This window comes from Sceloporus undulatus, chromosome 3 (assembly GCF_019175285.1).
Source record: "Sceloporus undulatus isolate JIND9_A2432 ecotype Alabama chromosome 3, SceUnd_v1.1, whole genome shotgun sequence".
NCBI lineage: Eukaryota > Metazoa > Chordata > Lepidosauria > Squamata > Phrynosomatidae > Sceloporus > Sceloporus undulatus.
In genome coordinates, this window is record NC_056524.1 from 143683234 (window position 1) to 143700788 (window position 17555).

Genomic DNA, 17555 nt, shown 5'->3' on the forward strand with positions numbered 1-17555 from the left:
CAGTGCTCTGGTCCGGCTTCAGCAGGCTAAAGTGAAAAACGGTGTAAATGCCTTTAAAACTTGGGCAGATCAAGTTCAGCAGTCACATCATTGACCAGCCTCTTAACTTCAAAAGGTCCAATATATTTAGGTCCCAGTTTTTTAGAAGAGTGTCAAGTTTTAAAGTATTTTGTTGACAAATACACCTTATCCCCAGGTTTTATATTCCACCCCAAAGTCCTTTTTTTGTCAGCAAACCTTTTATAATCCTTCTTTGCCTCTTCCAAAGTAGACTCGATTTTTGGCCAAGTCCCCCTTACCTTGGCAACCCACTGTGACACAGTCACAGGATCAGAAGGCTCTATAGACAAAGCTGGCAAAGTTTTAGGCTCATAGCCATAGATTATTTCAAAGGGAGAATGTCCAGTGCTTCTTTGTATGGCACTATTAAAAGCTACTTCAGCATGAGGGAGAAGATTGTACCAATCATCCTGCAGGTAATTTGTATAACACCTGAGGTAGCATTCCAAAGCCATGTTCATCTTTTCACATTGACCATCTGTCTGTGGATGATGGGATGTACTTAGTGCCACCACTACTTCCAATTTTTTCTGAAGCACTCTCCAAAACTTAGAGGTGAAGGTACTTCCCCAGTCACTCACAATCTTGTCTGGTAAACCATGTAATTTGTAAATATGCATTATATACATGTCTGCCAGTTTTGAAGCATTAGGCCAGGGGTAGGCAAGCTTTTTGAGCCGGGGGCCGGGTTGCTGTCCCTCAGACAACTGGGGGGCCGAAGCCAAAAATTAAATAATTAAATAATTTTTTTAAAAAAATTAATTAAATAAATAAACCGGGACAAATGTAGGACAGTATTTTCAAATGGAGGACACTTTTGCTGATTTTTTAAAAAAATGATAATATAAATGCATGTTTTGGAGGCTTCTATAGACAATTGCCTCCCTTGCCCGCTGCTTGCCCCCCTTGCCTGCCGCTTGCCCCCCCTTGCCCGCCTCCTCCTGATAGGCCAAAGGCCCCATGCCCTCACACGAGAGGCCAAAGGCTCCGGCAGCAATTGGCGGCAGGACCGGGCGGGGGCCGGTCCCAAGGCCTTGCTGGGCCGCATCCGGCCCGCGGGCCGCAGGTTGCCTACCCCTGCATTAGGCATTCCTTTGCATGCCACATAATGAGCTTGTTTTGAAAACAAGTCAATCACCACCCAAATAGTGTCTCTCCCTTTACTCTCAGGCAAATCTGTGACAAAATCCATGGCAATATGTTTCCATGGTCCACCTGGCGTAGGAAGGGGCTGTAGCAATCCTTGAGGTTTTCCCACCAACGGTTTGGCTCGTGCACAAGCAGGGCAACTTTTAACATGCTTACACCTCTGAGTGAATCCCTTTCCACCAATAGGACTTCCAAATTTTGTGCCATGTTTTAAATAGCCCCAATGTCCTGCTGCCTTAGAATCATGGCACATTGTCAGTATTTGCGGTCTCATACAAGCAGGTATTTTCACACTGACCGGTTTGAGTTTCTGTGATACCGGGTGTCGGCCCAAGGTATTGAAATGGACCCAGGCAAGGTCCAAACTGTGTTGGATTGGGCCCCACCTAAAACCAAGAAACAGGTGCAAAGGTTTCTGGAGTTTGCCAATTTTTACAGATAATTTATTCCTAACTTTGCCAGGATTGCATTGTCCATCACCAATCTGCTTAAAACTAAACCACATGAACATGATAAGGTAGAGGGTGATGGGAAAGGAAGGAAACAACCCAAACCATCCACGCCAATTCGTTGGTCTGAGGAATGCCAGAGTGCATTTGACCAACTTAAACAATTGTTCAGCACAGAGCCCATTTTGCTCCATCCAGATCCTGACAAACCGTTTGTGGTACAAGTAGATGCAAGTGACAATGCCATCGGAGCAGTGCTATTACAAAAGGACAACACTGAGTCTTTGAGACCATGTGCATATTTGTCATGGAAATTTCAAAAGGGGGAGTTGAATTGCTGATCTTGGAGCTATCAATAAAGTCTTGTTTATTCTTCATAAAACTGACTGGTTGATTGTCCTAGATACTGGTTCCACATTCTGACAAAGTAATAAAGCCCTCTAAGGACAACACCAGCCCCCCCGTAGAGGTTAGGCTCCACTTTGCAAGTATAGGGCAGCAGATCTCCTTGGACCAGTGGGTGTTGAATACCATAAATCAGAGATGCAAGATCAAAGTCTCCCCGATACCTTCATAGACTCTCCCAGATCCAGGAGGCCCACAATCAATGACTTTTTCAGGAAGCCATAGACCACCTGGCCCAAATAGGGGCAATAAGATAGGTGCCTCTCTCTGTTGTATTTCTAGTTCCTAAGAGAAACAGTTCATGGTGTGCAATCCTGAATCCAAGAAGAGTGAGCAGGTTCATCTGGAGGCAGTGATTCAGGATAGAGACTCTGAGAGCATCCTAAAGGCAATACAACTGGGTGATTTTCTGGCCTCTCTTGATCTGGCAGATACTAATTTGCACATCCTGATTTACCCTCAACAGTACAGGTTCCTCCACTTCACCTATGTGGCTAAGCACTTTGAATAATAGGAACTTCCTTTTGGCTTGACCTCAGCATCCAGAGTATTCCCAAAGGTCTTGGTGACAGTGTTGGGAAGGAGTCACATCCATATCTACACTTACCTTGATGACTCGTTGGTGCATTCAACCTCCTTTGATCAGGGACAGGAGGATGTCAGGAGATTGCTCCACTCCTTAGGTTGCCATGGTTTTCTGATAAATTGTGGAAAGAGTCCCTCAAAATATATAACATCTTGATCAGTACCAGTTCAGGTATAGTGAGTCTGCTTGCAGAAAAATATCACAGTATCAAACACAGCAGAAAACTTCACAAAGCTGGAACAACTACTAAGGAAGAGCAAGGAAGAAAGTGCAAAGGCAAGCTTACTGTTGAATAGTGTTTGCTATTTACATTGACCTGTGGATATGTTAACCCAGGTTTTGGGGATCAATGTTTTGACTAAAATTTCTAGACTTACACATAAGTACACTGGTACCCCGGGATACGAACGCGCCGCGATACGAAATTTCCGGGTTACGAAAAAAAAAATTAATTAATTATTTCGGGGTTACGAAGGTTTACCCGGGTTACGAAAAAACGCTGGCGCTTTTTAAAATGGAGCCGCGGCAGAGCCGCGGCTTTTCCCCATTAGCGCCTATGGGGATTCGGCTAACGAAAAACTTCCGGGTTACGAAAATGGCGCCGGAACGAATTAATTTCGTAACCCGGGGGACGAGTGTACATGCACTATTTTTCCAAGGCCTTCTATGGGAACTTCTAAGAAAATTATTAAATCGTCAGCCAAAGGTCTTACTGTATATACTCGTCTATAAGTCTAAAAATTTATGCTACAAAATTAAACTCAAAATCCCAGGTCGACTTATTTAAAAGTCCTTCCTCTCCCAACACCAATCCAATCTCCCATTCTCCTTCACTCACCCTCCCCACTCATCACACTCATCTCTGACATCTTGACCTTTTTACTCCTTCCCATTTCTTTAGACCTCTGCTTCACTCATATTTCCATTTCTCTCTCTTACCTCTTTAATATCCCATTACATAATTCTCAACTACTGTTACAGTCTATGAGAATCCTTAAATAGAATCATAGAGTTGGAAGAGACCACAAGGGCCATCCAGTCCAATCCAGTTACAAACAAAGCACCCCTGATAGATGGCCACCCAGCCTCTGTTTGAAGACCTCCAAAGAAGGGGCTCTACTACACTCCGAGGGAGTTTGTTCCACTGTCAAACAGTCCAACCCTCATTCTGCCATGCAAGAACTCTTAATCAAAGCATACCTGACAGATGGCCATCCAGTCTCTGTTTAAAGACCTCCAAAGAAGGAGACTCCACTACACTCCAATGGAGTTTGTTTCACTGTCGAACAGCCCTTACTGTCAGGAAGTTCCTCCTAATGTTGAGGTGGAATCTCTTTTGCTGTAGCTTGCATCCAGTGTTCCAGGTCCTGTTCTCTGGAGCAGGAGAAAACAAGCTTGCTCCATCCTCAATATGACATCCCTTCAAATATTCAAACAAGGCTGTCATATCACCTCTTAACCTTCTCTTCTCCAAGCTAAACATAACCAACTCCCTAAGTCTCTCCTCGTAGGGTATGGTTTCTATACCCTTCACCATTTGGTCGCCCTCCTCTGGACGCACTCCAGTTTCTCAATATCCTTTTCGAATTGTGGTGCCCAGAACTGGACATTATTCCAAGTGGGGCCTGACCAAAGCAGAATAAAGTGACACTATTACTTCCCTTGATCTAGATACATACTTCTGTTAATGCAGCTTAGAATTGCATTGGCCTTTTTAGCTGCCGCATCACACTGTTGAACTTGTGGTCTACTAGGACTCCTAGATCCCTTTCAGATGTAGTCTCGTTTTTCTTTGTGGTTTCTGCAAATCACACAAATGGGTTATTCTGCGCCTGCAGAGCAAATTTCAGGTCCTACTGGAATCGCTAGGGAAGACCTTTTGGCGGTAGCTCCGCCCACCCTCTATATAGACTCCATGTCTTCCTGCTCTTTCTCAGTTCCTATTGTTCACCATGCGAGCAGCACAAGGAATCTTGCTTGGAATTCACTCCTTTCGGTTTCACTTTTGACCATGTTTTTGCTATGACTTCTCTCTTTGGATGGTGATTTGGCTTGGACTCTCACTAATGTTAACGGCTTTGACCATTCTTCATCTTCTCCTTAGCTTTGGCTACCGTGATGTCCTCGCACTCCTTCAAAAAGTGCACTGAGTGCGGAGGAAATATTCCCAGCCAGGATAGCAATAGAAATAGCAAGTACATTTCTATACTGCTTATCAGTGCACTTAAGCACTCCCTAAGTGGTTTACAAAGTGTAAGCTTAATTGCTCCCAACAATCTGGGTACTCATGTTAGCGACCTCGGAAGGATGCAAGCCTGAGTCAAGCTTCAACCCTTTTGCTAGTACTGAACTCGCAACCTTATGGTTTGTAAGTGAGTGGCTGCAGTACAGGCTTTTAGCCATATGTTGGGGGTCTTTTGATTATGTATTCCTATATGCCAGGGAGTTGGACTTGATGGCCCTTGAGACCTTTTGCAGCGCTGTGAGTCTACGATTCTGTCTTGCCAGCCTTGTGAGCAAGACCCATCTTGAGCCCAAGAATGTTTCTTTTCCGGATAATTTGTGGTTGCAAAACCAAACGGAGGCCTCCATCCCATTCTGGACCTACGCCTTCTCAACTCTTTCATCTGCTACAAATGTTTCCGTATGTAGTAGTAAGAGCAAGTAAAACTTCCTGCTCCCTCAAGACCGCCTTCTGCTTGCATTGGACTCTTCCTCAGAAGGAGTGAGTTGGCAATTGCCTCTAAAGCTGCTTTAACACCTCAGAAAGAGAGAGCCAGCTACAGCTTTTCTTTTTTCTTTCCTGTTTCTGCCATTGTCACACCTTCTCCTATTGATCAGTGAATGTCTCCACACATTTCTCCTAACCTGATCCCTATTCGGCGTCTTCCTGTCTCCCTGCTTCCATTCTTCTGTTCACTCTTGAACTGTTGCTCTGCTGCCCCTAAAGCAGCAGCAATTCATCCTTTTCTCTCCAAATCCTTTAATCTCCTTGCTCTCACTGAAACCTGGCTCCCAGCCCATGATATTGCAACCCCTGCTGCCCTTTTTTTGGTGGTCTCTCCTTCATCCACACAAGCCGCCCTGAAGAGGAGGAGGGGTTGGTATCTTGCTATCTAATTCCTCCCATTTTCAAGTTCCCCCCCCCCCCCCCCCCGGCTATCATTTCTTTTCTTTTGAGTTTCATCCTATTAATCCTATTAGACTCTTTTCTCCTTTACAGCTCCGGGTCACAGTTATCTATCGCCCTCCTGGTTCCGCTACCCAGTTCCTCTCAGACTTCGAATCGTGGCTGACATTTTTTCTTTCAGATTCAGTCCCCACTTTGATCCTAGGTGACTTTAATATCCATGTTGATGATTCCAATAACCCTACAACGTCTCACTTCAACTCTCTCCTAGCTTCTTTTTTGCCTCCAACCACATTCCAACTCTTCAACTCATTCTCTCGGTCACTGTCTTGATCTAGTTCTTGCTGCAAACTGCGCCATTTCTGACTACCTGGCACTTGACTTTCCAATATCTGATCATCGTTTAATCTCCTTTGCTCTTACTTATACTCCACCTCCTCGTCACACTGTTCAACGCTATTTTTGTGATCTGTTAACTCTAACCATCTTGGTCAGACTCTGGATTCATCTCTCTCTTCCCTAAATCTTGGTGATCCTGCTGATTCAGCGATGTCTTTATTTAACTCCACTCTTTCCTCGACTCTTGACTGCTTTGCCCCTGTCTCTGTACACACTTCTTCCTCTATGACTAGGCCTCAGCTGTGGCTTACCCCCATCGTTAAGTTTCTCCGGTCTTGCTCTAGAGTGGCTGGATGTCTTTGGAGAAAGTCCAAACAGTGGCCTGATTTTATCCATTATAAATTTGTTCTTTCTACCTTCTCACACGCCCTATCTATGGCAAAACAGAATTATTACAAATCATTGATCTCCGCCAATGAGAGGCACCCACAGGGTTTGTTCTCCACCTTCAACTTTGCTTAAACCTCCCTCTCCTCCTGTCTCTTCATCATTCTCTCCTAATGACTTCGCTAATTACTTCATCTCTAAGATTACTACTATTCGCTCTGAGGTAGTCCCTCCTGATTCTTCTTCTGCTCATAATCTTCTATCGCCCTCGCCTAAAAAATTTTCTGTGTTTCCTCCTGCTTCTTTAGATGGACTCTCTACACTTCTGAACCTGCAACATGTTCTCTTGACCCAATTCCTACTCGTCTTCTAATTTCTATAGCTCTCTCTTTTCTGCCCTCACTTCTCCATATCTTCAATCTCTCTCTCTCTCTACAGGCTCCTTCCCTTTGGACTTCAAACATGCTCTCATTCCCCAATTCTGAAAAAAACTTCTCTTGACCCTTCCTCTTTGTCTAGCTATCATCCAATTTCTCTTCTTGCTTTTCTTTCTAAGGTTTTGGAACGGGTTGTTTACTTTCGCTGTCTTGAGTTTCTTGAAGCCAACTCCATTCTCGATTCCTTTCAGTCTGGTTTCCGCCCACAGCATTCTACTGAGACAGCTCTCACTAAGATCTTGAATGACCTTTTACGGGCCAAGGCTAATGGCCTTTACTGTGTTCTCATCCTTCTTGATTTGTCTGCAGCCTTTGACACCGTTGATCACTGTCTTCTAGTTGATATACTTTCTGACCTTGGGTTCTCAGACTCTGTTCTCAACTGGTTTAGATCCTATTTGTCAGGCAGATCTTTTGCAGTGGTCACAGGTGGTCATACTTCGTCCTCTGTTCCCTTATCTGTTGGAGTTCCCCAGGGCTCTGTTCTGGGTCCCCTTCTGTTTTCTTTCTGTCCTTAGGTAAACTCATTAGCTCTTTTGGTTTTTCCTACCATCTGTACGCCGATGACACCCAGTTGTATCTTTCCACCCCTGACCTGTCTCCAAGGCTTGAACAGCAAGTTTCGTCTTGTCTCACAGCTGTCTTGCAGTGGATGCACCATCGGCATTTGAAGCTCATCATGTCCAAGACAGAGCTTCTTGTCTTTCCTCCTAAGCCCACCCTTCAACACTCCTTTTCTGTCTCTGTGGACAACATTTCTATTCAACCAGTCCAGCAAGCCCGCAGTCTTGGTTTTATCTTTGATTCTTCTCTGTCGTGTATCCCTCAGATCCAGACCACAGCCAAGGCTTGTAGATTCTTTTTGTACAATATTGCCAAAATCCAACCATATCTCTCCGCCTCCACTGCCAAGATTCTGGTCCCTGCCCTAGTGGTATCACAGCTTAATTTCTGTAACATCCTCCTGGCTGGGCTTCCTCTTTCTCACCTCCGTCCTTTAATCTCTGTCCAGCATTCACCTGCATGCATTATCAGATCTGCCCACCGCTCTGACCACATCTCTCCTGTGTTGGCATCCTTCACTGGCTCCTCCTCCCTTTCCGCATTCAGTATAAGCTCCTGCTGTCGACGTTTAAAGCCCTCCATGGGCTGGCCCCTCCTTATTTATCAGACCTCCTTTCTCCTCAGCTTCCCACTAGGGCCCTCCGTTCTGGTAGTCAGGGTCGGCTGTCCCAGCCCAGGATTTCCTCTGCCCCATCTCGGATTCGCCCCTTTTCACTTGCTGCCCCTCACTCCTGGAACCTTCTTCCCCCGCGAGCAAAGGTCATCACTTCTTTAACCAGCTACAAAACGGAGTTGAAGACCATCCTGTTCAGAGAAGCGTTCCCAGGCATTGCGTGATTAGCATTTACTATTTGATGTTCTTTTTGTTGCCTGTTTTATTGAACCATTTCCTATATTGCTATGTATTTTATATGTATTATCCTATTATTTTTTAGATTGTATGCCATAGGCAGGTTTACTCTTATATATTTATTGTTTTTAGTACAGCGCTGTGCAAATCTACAGCACTATATAAATAATAATAATAATAAGTAGTAGTAGTAGTAGTAGTATGGTAATTTTAGCTTCCATTAGGGTTAGGGTTAGGTGAAGGAAGATGTACAGATGCCCTTCTGGACTGCCTTGTCTTCCTGCATGACAGGGGGTTGAACTGGATGGCCCTTGTGGTCTTATAAAGTCAGTGTTTTAGATAAATGAGTTGTGGGTTGATCATTGCCTATATCCCACTACTGTGCATAAGGATCTATGAACCAGGACTCCTCCCATCCTCATTTTGACGTGTGCCTTCATGTTGTTTCCAACTTACAGTTACCATAAGGTGAATCTATCATAGGGTTTTCTTGGGAAGTCTCTTCATAGGTTTTTTTGCCATTGCCATTCTCTGAGCGTGTGACATGCCCGAGGTCATGCAATGGATTCACATGGCTGGCCAGCATTCAAATCCTGTTCTCCAGAGTCATAGTCCACAACACTCAAACCATGACACCACACTGGTTCTCTCTCTCAGCTCATAACAGTGGTATTTCTGCAGTTCCTTGCCCACAGCCTGATGCTGTGCACATAGATGTGGACTTTAGTGCTTACTTATTTTTTTATGTTCTAGATAAAAGTATTACTTTTTGTTCAAAGTAAATGTGGTTCATCTTAATTTTATTGTTATTGTTATTTGATTTGATTTTGCAGGAGGAAGCCTTTTATGTTGTGAATCTTGTCCTGCTGCCTTTCATCCAGATTGCTTAAACATACAAATGCCAGATGGAAGCTGGTATTGCAATGACTGCAAAGCAGGGAAAAAAATTCATTTTCAGGATATTATTTGGGTCAAACTGGGAAATTACAGGTATGCACTTCTAGAATTAAATATTTGATGGGATCTTATTCACAGTTGTATCTCACCCTATTCTTGACAAGCTTGATCAGTGTATTTGTGCATAGAGCAGGGGTGGGCAATTGTGGAAGACTAGGGGTTCCCTTCAGCCTCCAAGGGAGACTTTGGGGCAGAACAGACTGCTGCAAAGAGGTGAACAGGAGCTACCCCAGAGCTGGTTGCTCTGTAGCTGCAGCAAACACATGTCACAGCCTCAATCCAACCTGACGCCAGCCCAAATAGGAGCAGAAAAGATGAATTCCTATTTGGGATGGTAAAGGACGTCCCTAAATGTCATCTAGTGGTGGAAGCATTTTTGTCTTGTTTAAAACAGGCCCCATCCCCCCCATCACTTTAGGCCTTTCTAGGAACTGGAAGTGAACAGAAGTCAATTAGCCTGATGAGGAAATGCCTCTAGAGGCGAGGTTGTTTTTTTTTTTAATTGGATTCTTCCTGAGGGCCACAAAATGAACACTTTTACTGTCCCTGGTATAGAAAGGTGTACATTTGCCAGTACTGGGTCATGATGAAAGTGAGAAATGTATTATTCACTTGTCTCTCTGAGGTTTCTTAAATTCTTACTTCTTTTGGGGATACTTCTCTTTTAGGTGGTGGCCTGCAGAAGTCTGCCATCCAAAAAATGTTCCCCCAAATATCCAGAAAATGAAGCATGAGATTGGAGAATTTCCTGTGTTTTTCTTTGGGTCTAAAGATTATTATTGGACACATCAGGCTCGTGTATTTCCCTATATGGAAGGAGATCGAGGAAGCCGATACCAAGGAATGAAAGGAATTGGAAAAGTCTTCAAAAATGGTACAAATACTTAGTAATCTGTTTAAAATGATCTTGTCCTTCTGTATTGCAGTGTTGTCAATGCATTGAAACTGCACTAGTGATCTCCAATTTTAGGCGTTTATTTTACATATTTTTAAAAATAATTTTAAGTCTTCCATTGTTTCCTTGTTCTAGTTCTAGTTCATTTTAATAATCCTTTTTAATAATTTTAAAGTCTTCAGTTGTTTCTAGTTCTAGTTCAGATCATGTATGACACCTGAACTAAAACAATTTCACTTCATTTAGAAAGCCAAAATACTGTGCACTTTACAGTCCTGATTTTCAAAATTTTAAAATTTTATGGTTCCAAGGATTCTAATCACCTGCCCACCACTAGATGCTACACCAGCGGTTCCCAACCTTTGTTGGGCCGCGACCCCCATTGGAGACGAAAGTCCCGCCCATAGCCCCCCGGGTAGGTTGGGTGGCCAGGAAGGGGCGGGACTTCCGGCCGCCTACAAGCCCCAGCAGACTTTGCGGCCAGAAGTCCCGCCCCTTCCCAGCCTTCCAACCAATTAGGGAGGCCACCAGGGGAGAAAGGGCAGGATTTCCAGCCGCAAGGCTTCTGGGACTTGCAGTCCCGCCCCCTTCTCCCCATGGTTGCCTGGCAACCGCGGGGAGAAGAGGAGGAGGCAGCCCCCCTTTCCTTCCTCCCCGTGGCTGTCTGGCAGCTGTGGGAAGGAAGGGAAGGAGCAGGAGGACCCCCCCCCCATTCCTTCCTCCCCACGGGTGCGTGCAGCCGCGGGAAGGAAGGGAAGGAGCAGGAGGTGGCCCCGCCCCCATCCCCTTCTCCTTGCGAGTGCCTGTTCCAGGGCCAGCCCTTGCAGGGAGAAGGGAAAGAGGAGGGAGCCCCGCCCCTCCCCTTTTCCCCTTGCGGTGCCTGCACTAGTGCCGGCACCCGCAGAGAAAAGGGGAGGGGGAGGCGGGGGGATTCCCAACCTGGCGACCCCCAGGTTGGGAACCCCTGTGCTACACAGAATGTTTGCAAAGCCAGCTCAAAACTGGCCATTGAGGGGCTACACACACTGCCATTACAAATGCAGCTTATCTAGAATGAAATTCCACATACACCGTTTAAAGAGCTGCCAATCCTTAAGAAAGAGCCCTCACTTGGGGTCTCAACAGACAGCCCCTAAGGCGTGGAGGCATGGCATATAGTACAAATACTCACTCGCTGGATTGGGGTCACAGCAACCGTACACTGTGGCACCGATCTGGCCTTTTCGCAGCGTGGAAAGGGTTCCCTAGCCACAGTGGCAATGGCTTTTTGGTGATCTTTTGCCACTGCACGTTTAAATGCTGCACCAATGGAGCGCCGTGATGCCCCCCATGCGGTTGGGTGCGAAGTGTCATGCCAGCATGGGGGCAGCTGGCGTGTGTATGCCACGCTCCCACACCAATGTATAATGCCGGTCTGTACAGGCTCTAAGTTTGTGAACAGTGACCTGTGGAAATTTTAAGAGATCTTTTATTTCGTATAATTGTCAGTGCTACTCTAATCCACTCCTTCTCCTTGTTTTTATAATTGCTATGAAAAAACTTACTCCTAGGCCTCTTTTCTTTCTGCTATAGGCAGTCTTCAAAACTGCACACTCTTCCTGTTCCATATGCACACATAATATTCCCTTTGCTTATAAGTAGGCTTTGACTCCTGAAGCAGGCAACAATACCTACTCTGGCTGGGTGACCATTTGGGTTGTTCTTATTAGGTTCTGCTACCTTCCTGCCATGATCTTAGTATTGGACTTGGATGCTGTCAATGCTGTTAATGTTTCTGGGGATCAAGAAGAGGGTAGCTTCTTCTTGTAGTATCCCAGTCAGGAGCATTTACTAGGGGTTTGCCGCTTTTAGAGACATTGGAAGACATTGTTGCCCCAAGAGGTTTCATCTGAAGTTCTGCCTGATCTATTGTTCCTTCGCTCAAGGAATGGCCAAATAGATGTGTGGTGCCTACTTGCAAATATAGCAGATATCCCCAGCCCCTGTGTGTGACATATACTAAAAGCCAAAAATGTTTTGGCTAGCACTGATACTTTTGAATAATATGTGACAAGCTCTCCATCTTGCAAAAGATCACATTATTTGTGAACAGTTTCATAATACTTGATACTTAGTGGCTTCTGTCCTCAGATGGCATGTCTTCTTCTTATTGGTTGTATGATTTAGAATAGAAAAGAAAAATTAAGACAGATACAATCCTGGATTTGATCCTAGCCAGGGAGAAGTTGGTCAATGAAATAAAAGTACAATAGTTGATACTTTATGGGGAAATGACCATGTAATTTGTTTAATTGTCTGCATTTCATTTATATGCCACCTTTCTTCCAGAGTTGGTCCCACTTTCTGCCCCCTTGCTCTCCTGGCAGAGCAGCAGCTGTCATGGCGATAACGGGCCAGGTTGACCCTTCTGTCTGCCCCCTCGTCCTGGCAGAGCACATGAAAAGGGGTACAGTGTCTAAATCGAGGGAAGTAGAAGCCACACTATTCTACTTTTGTCATACCTTGCCTGGAATATTACGTCCAATTCTGAGCAGCATAGTAGTTTTGAGCACTGACTTTTCTCTTTCTGAGACTCACTGTGCCTTCTCCTTTCAATATTTCAGTTTCTCCCCACCACCTTCTTGTAAGTATTTCCCCATCACCAATTTCCCCCCTTTCCAGGAGGAACATTCTGGTATTTCCCATGATAATCATGCATGGCCAAACGTGATACTTTCATAGGTACCTAAATGCATGCAGAGATTGCCTCCTGGATAAAAAGCCGACACTATTTTAATTTTATACACAGCCGGACCATCGTGTCAGTGGGGGATCCATTCTGGACTTCCCCTCACCACACATATGAAAAAATGCAGGACCTCAAATCCCAGTCCCTAATGTTGGCATGATGTGCATATCGGCATGATGTTCATATAGCCACGTGCACACTGCACTATTTGGGACAATGGTTCTTGCTATTCACAGATGGTCACATGCATGGATGGTAAGCTCGCAGATAGCGAGGTCCCACTGTCGTTAATTAATTTCATTGTAGACCTACTCCCTAGGTGTCTTCTCTTAACTTATATAATTGTTGTTGTTGTGTGCCTTCAAATATTTTCCGACCTATGCGAACCTTAAGGCAACTCTGTGATGGGGTTTTCTTGGCAAGATGTGTTTACAGGAGGATTTCCTTTACTTTCCTCTGAGGTTGAGAGAGAGAGTGACTTGCCCAAGATTTACTGCAGCATAAATGAGGCTCAGTCAGGCGCTCCTCAATAATTTTCTTTTGGGTATGTCTCTTCTCCTTGTCATCATTTTAAGTTTTAAATTAATTTTTCAATTCAATCAATTCAAAGATACGGATTAGTGACTGAAAACCAGTCCATTAAAAAAGCTGAAACATTATATGGATATTGAGTAATCACCAGGAATATCTTGGCATAGTTCTAACACTGTGATGGCGAACCTATGGCATGCGTGCCACGGGTGGCACACAAGCCCGTTTCACAGGCACAGAGTGAGGGAAAAGGCGGAAGAGGCATGCGCGTGCCCATTTTGCCTCCTCCCTGCCATTTTCGGGCCTCAGGAAATGGCGCTCAGGAGGAGCCAGAGGCTCCTCATCCCAGTCTTCTCCCGGCCTCTCCCAGACAATTGGAGGCCGTGAAAGGGCGAAGGCAGGAGGAGCGACCAGTGCGTGCCAGTGGTTCCTCCCCAGAGACGTTTTCGGGCCTCTAGCTAGCTCCAGAGAGATAGCTGGGGCTGGGACAGGTCTGTGGGGAATTGGGATCGGCCGCATGCCCAATCCTTCCCCCTCCCCCAGCTTGTCTTTCGTCCGCCTGAAAGAGCCCCTTGGAGCCGGTTCTGACAGACAAAAGGCCAGGGGAGGAGAGGCCTGGGTTGCGTGCCTAGTCCTCCCCCCTGGGCTTCCCTTTCCTCCGTGCAAACGGGCCCCTCAGAGCCCGTTTGAACGGAGGAAAGGCCTGGGGAGGAGAGGCCGCCTGGGTCGTGCCCCCAGTCCTTTCCCCCCCCCCCAACTTCCCTTTCCTCCACACGAACAGGCCCCTCAGAGCCCGTTCGGATGAAGGAAAGTTCCGGCGAAGAGAGAGCGGGCGGACGCCTCCTCCTTCCCATGGGGATTTGCCAGACCTGAGGTATTGTTCCAAGGACACCTCATGACTAGCAAAGTCCCGAGGAGTGGAGCAGGGGCCACAGCCCTCCTCCTCCTCTTCCCCATGGGGCTTTGCCAGACCTGAGGTGTACTTCCAAGGACCCCTCGGGACTAGCAAAGCCCCGAGGGAGGAGCAAGGGCCACAAGCCTTCTCCTCCCCACGGGGCTTTGCCAGACCTGAGATGTCCTTCCAAGGACACCTCGGGACTAGCAAAGCCCCGAGGATAGGAGCAGGGGCCGAGGGTCTCCTCCTCCCCACGGGGCTTTGCCCGACCTGAGTGTCCTTCCAAGAACACCTCAGGACTAGCAAAGACCTGAGGAGAAGAGCAGGGCCCATGGGCCCATTGCTCCTTCCCCCACAGGCCCTTACTGAGATAGCTGGAGGCCAAGGGAAGGGCAGGAGGAGCAGACATGCACCCGTCACCCCCTTCCCCCAATTTTACCCAACTTCTAGCTGTTTCTCAGAGACAGCTGAAAGCCGGGAAAGGGTGCGGGGGGGGGGGGGGAATCCCGCCCCAGAAGGGCATGCAGCCCTGCCCCCAGATGGCAACCAAAAAGATTCGCCATCACTGCTCTAACACTTTAGTAGGGCAATCCAGCAAGAAGGCACAGTCTTCAGTTCTTCGAACAGGCAACGAGAAAATACTGTACTGTGATGAATACATGAAGTATGAATTTTCATATATAGGAAATAAGGACTATCTGAAGCTCTAGCGTGTAGTATGTGGGGAAGCCTTATCCAACTATGAAACCTTCTTTACTCTTGCTGCATTTACAAACTAAACTTGCCAGCTATACAAACAAGGAATGCAGGTTTTCCCCCCACTGGCTAGCAAAACATCAGAATATGACATCTTTCTTTTTGTCAGCTAACAAATATAATGAAAGATAATGTGCTTGAAGCTTCCTGTCACTTTTGTTATTGTATTGCTAGATTTATAGAATCATAGAATCGTAGCGTTGGAAGAGACCACAAGGGCCATCCAGTCCAACCCCCTGCCATGCTGAAATCTCAATCAAAGCATACCTGACAGATGGCCATCCAGCCTCTGTTTAAAGACCTCCAAAGAAGGAGACTCCACTACACTCTGAGGGAGTGTGTTCCACTGTTGAACAGCTCTTACTGTCAGGACGTTCCTCCTAATATTGAGGTGGAATCTCTTTTGCTGCAGCTTGCATCCGTTGTTCCGGGTCCTGTTCTCTGGAGCAGCAGAAAACAAGTTTGCTCCCTCCCCAATATGACATCCCTTCAAATATTTAAACAGGGCTATCATATCACCTCTTAACCTTCTTTTCTCCAGGCTAAACATCCCCAGCTCCCTAAGTCGTTCCTCACAGGACATTGTTTCCAGACCCTTCACCGTTTTAGTCGCCCTCCTTTGGACACGCTCCAGTTTCTCAATGTCCTTTCTGAATGTAGTGCCCAGAACTGGACACAATATTCCAGGTGGGTCCTGACCAAATCAGAATACAGTGGCACTATTACTTCTCTTGATCTAGACACTATACTTTTATTGATGCAGCCTAAAATTGCATTGGCCTTTTTAGCTGTTGCATCACACTGTTCACTCATATTCAACTTGTGGTCTAGTTGGAGTCCAAGGTCCCTTTCACATATAGTCTCATTCAGCCAGGTTTCCCCCATCCTATATCTGTGCATTTTATTTTTCCGCCCTAAGAGCAGTACCTTACATTTCTCCATGTTGAATTTCATTTTGTTAGCTTTGGTCCAGCTTTCTAGTCTATTCAGGTCCTCTTGAATGTTGATCCTGTCCTCTGGAGTATTAGCTATTCCTCCTAATTTGGTGTCATCTGCAAATTTGATAAGTATGCCCCCAATTCTGTCATCCAAGTCATTGATAAAGATGTTGAATAGCACTGGGCCCAGGAACGAGCCCTGTGGGACCCCACTGGTCACTTCTCTCCAGGATGAAAAGGAGCCATTGTTGAGCACCCTTTGGGTTCGGCCGGTCAACCAATTACAGATCCATGTAACAGTTCCTTTGTCTAGCCCACATTTTACAAGCTTGTTTGCAAGAATGTCATGGGAAACCTTGTCAAAGGCCTTAGTGAAATCAAGATATACTATATCCACAGCATTCCCTTTATCTAACAAGCTGGTAATTTTAGCAAAAAAGAGATTAGATTTGTCTGGCATGACTTGTTTCTCTGAAACCCATGTTGACTTTTTGTGATTATGGCATTGCCTTCTAGATGTTCACAGACTCTCTGTTTAATGATCTGCTCCAGAATCTTTCCTAGTACTGATGTCAGACTAACTGGACGATAATTGTTGGGATCCTCTTTTTTCCCCTTTTTGAAGATGGGGACAACGTTTGCCCTCCTCCAGTCTGCTGGGACTTCTCCTGTTCTCCAGGAGTTTTCAAAGATTATTGCCAATGGCTCCGATATTACATTTGCCAGTTCTTTTAATACCCTTGGATGTACAGTGGTGCCTCGGGTTACGAAATTAATTCGTTCCGTGGCACCGTTCGTAACCCGAAAAGCCTTCGTAAGCCGAATTGCCATAGGCGCTAATGGGGAAAAGCCGCGATTCCGTGCGAAAAAAGCCGAAAAAAGCACCAAAAGTTTTTTCGTAACCCGAAAAAACATTCGTAACCCGAAACAATGTTTTCCTATGGGATTTTTTCGTATCCCGAAAATTTCGTAACCTGGGTATTTCGTATCCCGAGGTACCACTGTAGTTGATCTGGTCCTGGAGACTTAAATTCATTTAGATTAACAAGGTATTCCTGTACTATCTCTTTACTTATTCTGTGCTGAAATTCCCCATTTCTGTCCTCTGTTCCATTATCCTCAGGTTGAGCACCCTTTTCCTTTTCTGAGAAGACTGAAGCAAAGAAGGTGTTGAGTAATTTTGCCTTTTCTCTGTCCCCTGTTAGCATTTTGTCATCTTCTCGACACAGTGACCCTACCATTTCCTTCTTCTTCCTTTTGCTGCAGACATATCCAAAAAAGCCCTTTTTATTCTTTTTAACCTCACCCCTGACAGGATGACGATCCAGCCTCTGTTTAAAGATCTCCAATGAAGGAGACTCCACTACACTCCGAGGAAGTATGTTCCACTGTCAAACAGCCTTTACTGTCAGGATGTTCCTCCTAGTGTTGAGGTGGAATCTCTTTTCCTGTAGCTTGCATCCATTGTTCTGGGTCCTATTCTCTGGAGCAGCAGAAAA

General features: G+C 45.7%; 1 protein-coding gene across 6 annotated transcripts in view; it reads left to right on the top strand.

The window, feature by feature from the left end:
• Positions 1 to 17555, top strand: part of NSD2 (nuclear receptor binding SET domain protein 2) — a 162426-nt gene that overhangs the window by 101910 nt on the left and 42961 nt on the right. For all 6 annotated transcript variants that reach the window (XM_042457077.1, XM_042457079.1, XM_042457075.1 and 3 more), the window contains exons 15-16: positions 9190 to 9346; positions 9982 to 10187. In XM_042457077.1, coding sequence (XP_042313011.1) covers positions 9190 to 9346; positions 9982 to 10187 — 363 coding nt within the window. The remainder of the gene's footprint in view (positions 1 to 9189; positions 9347 to 9981; positions 10188 to 17555) is intronic.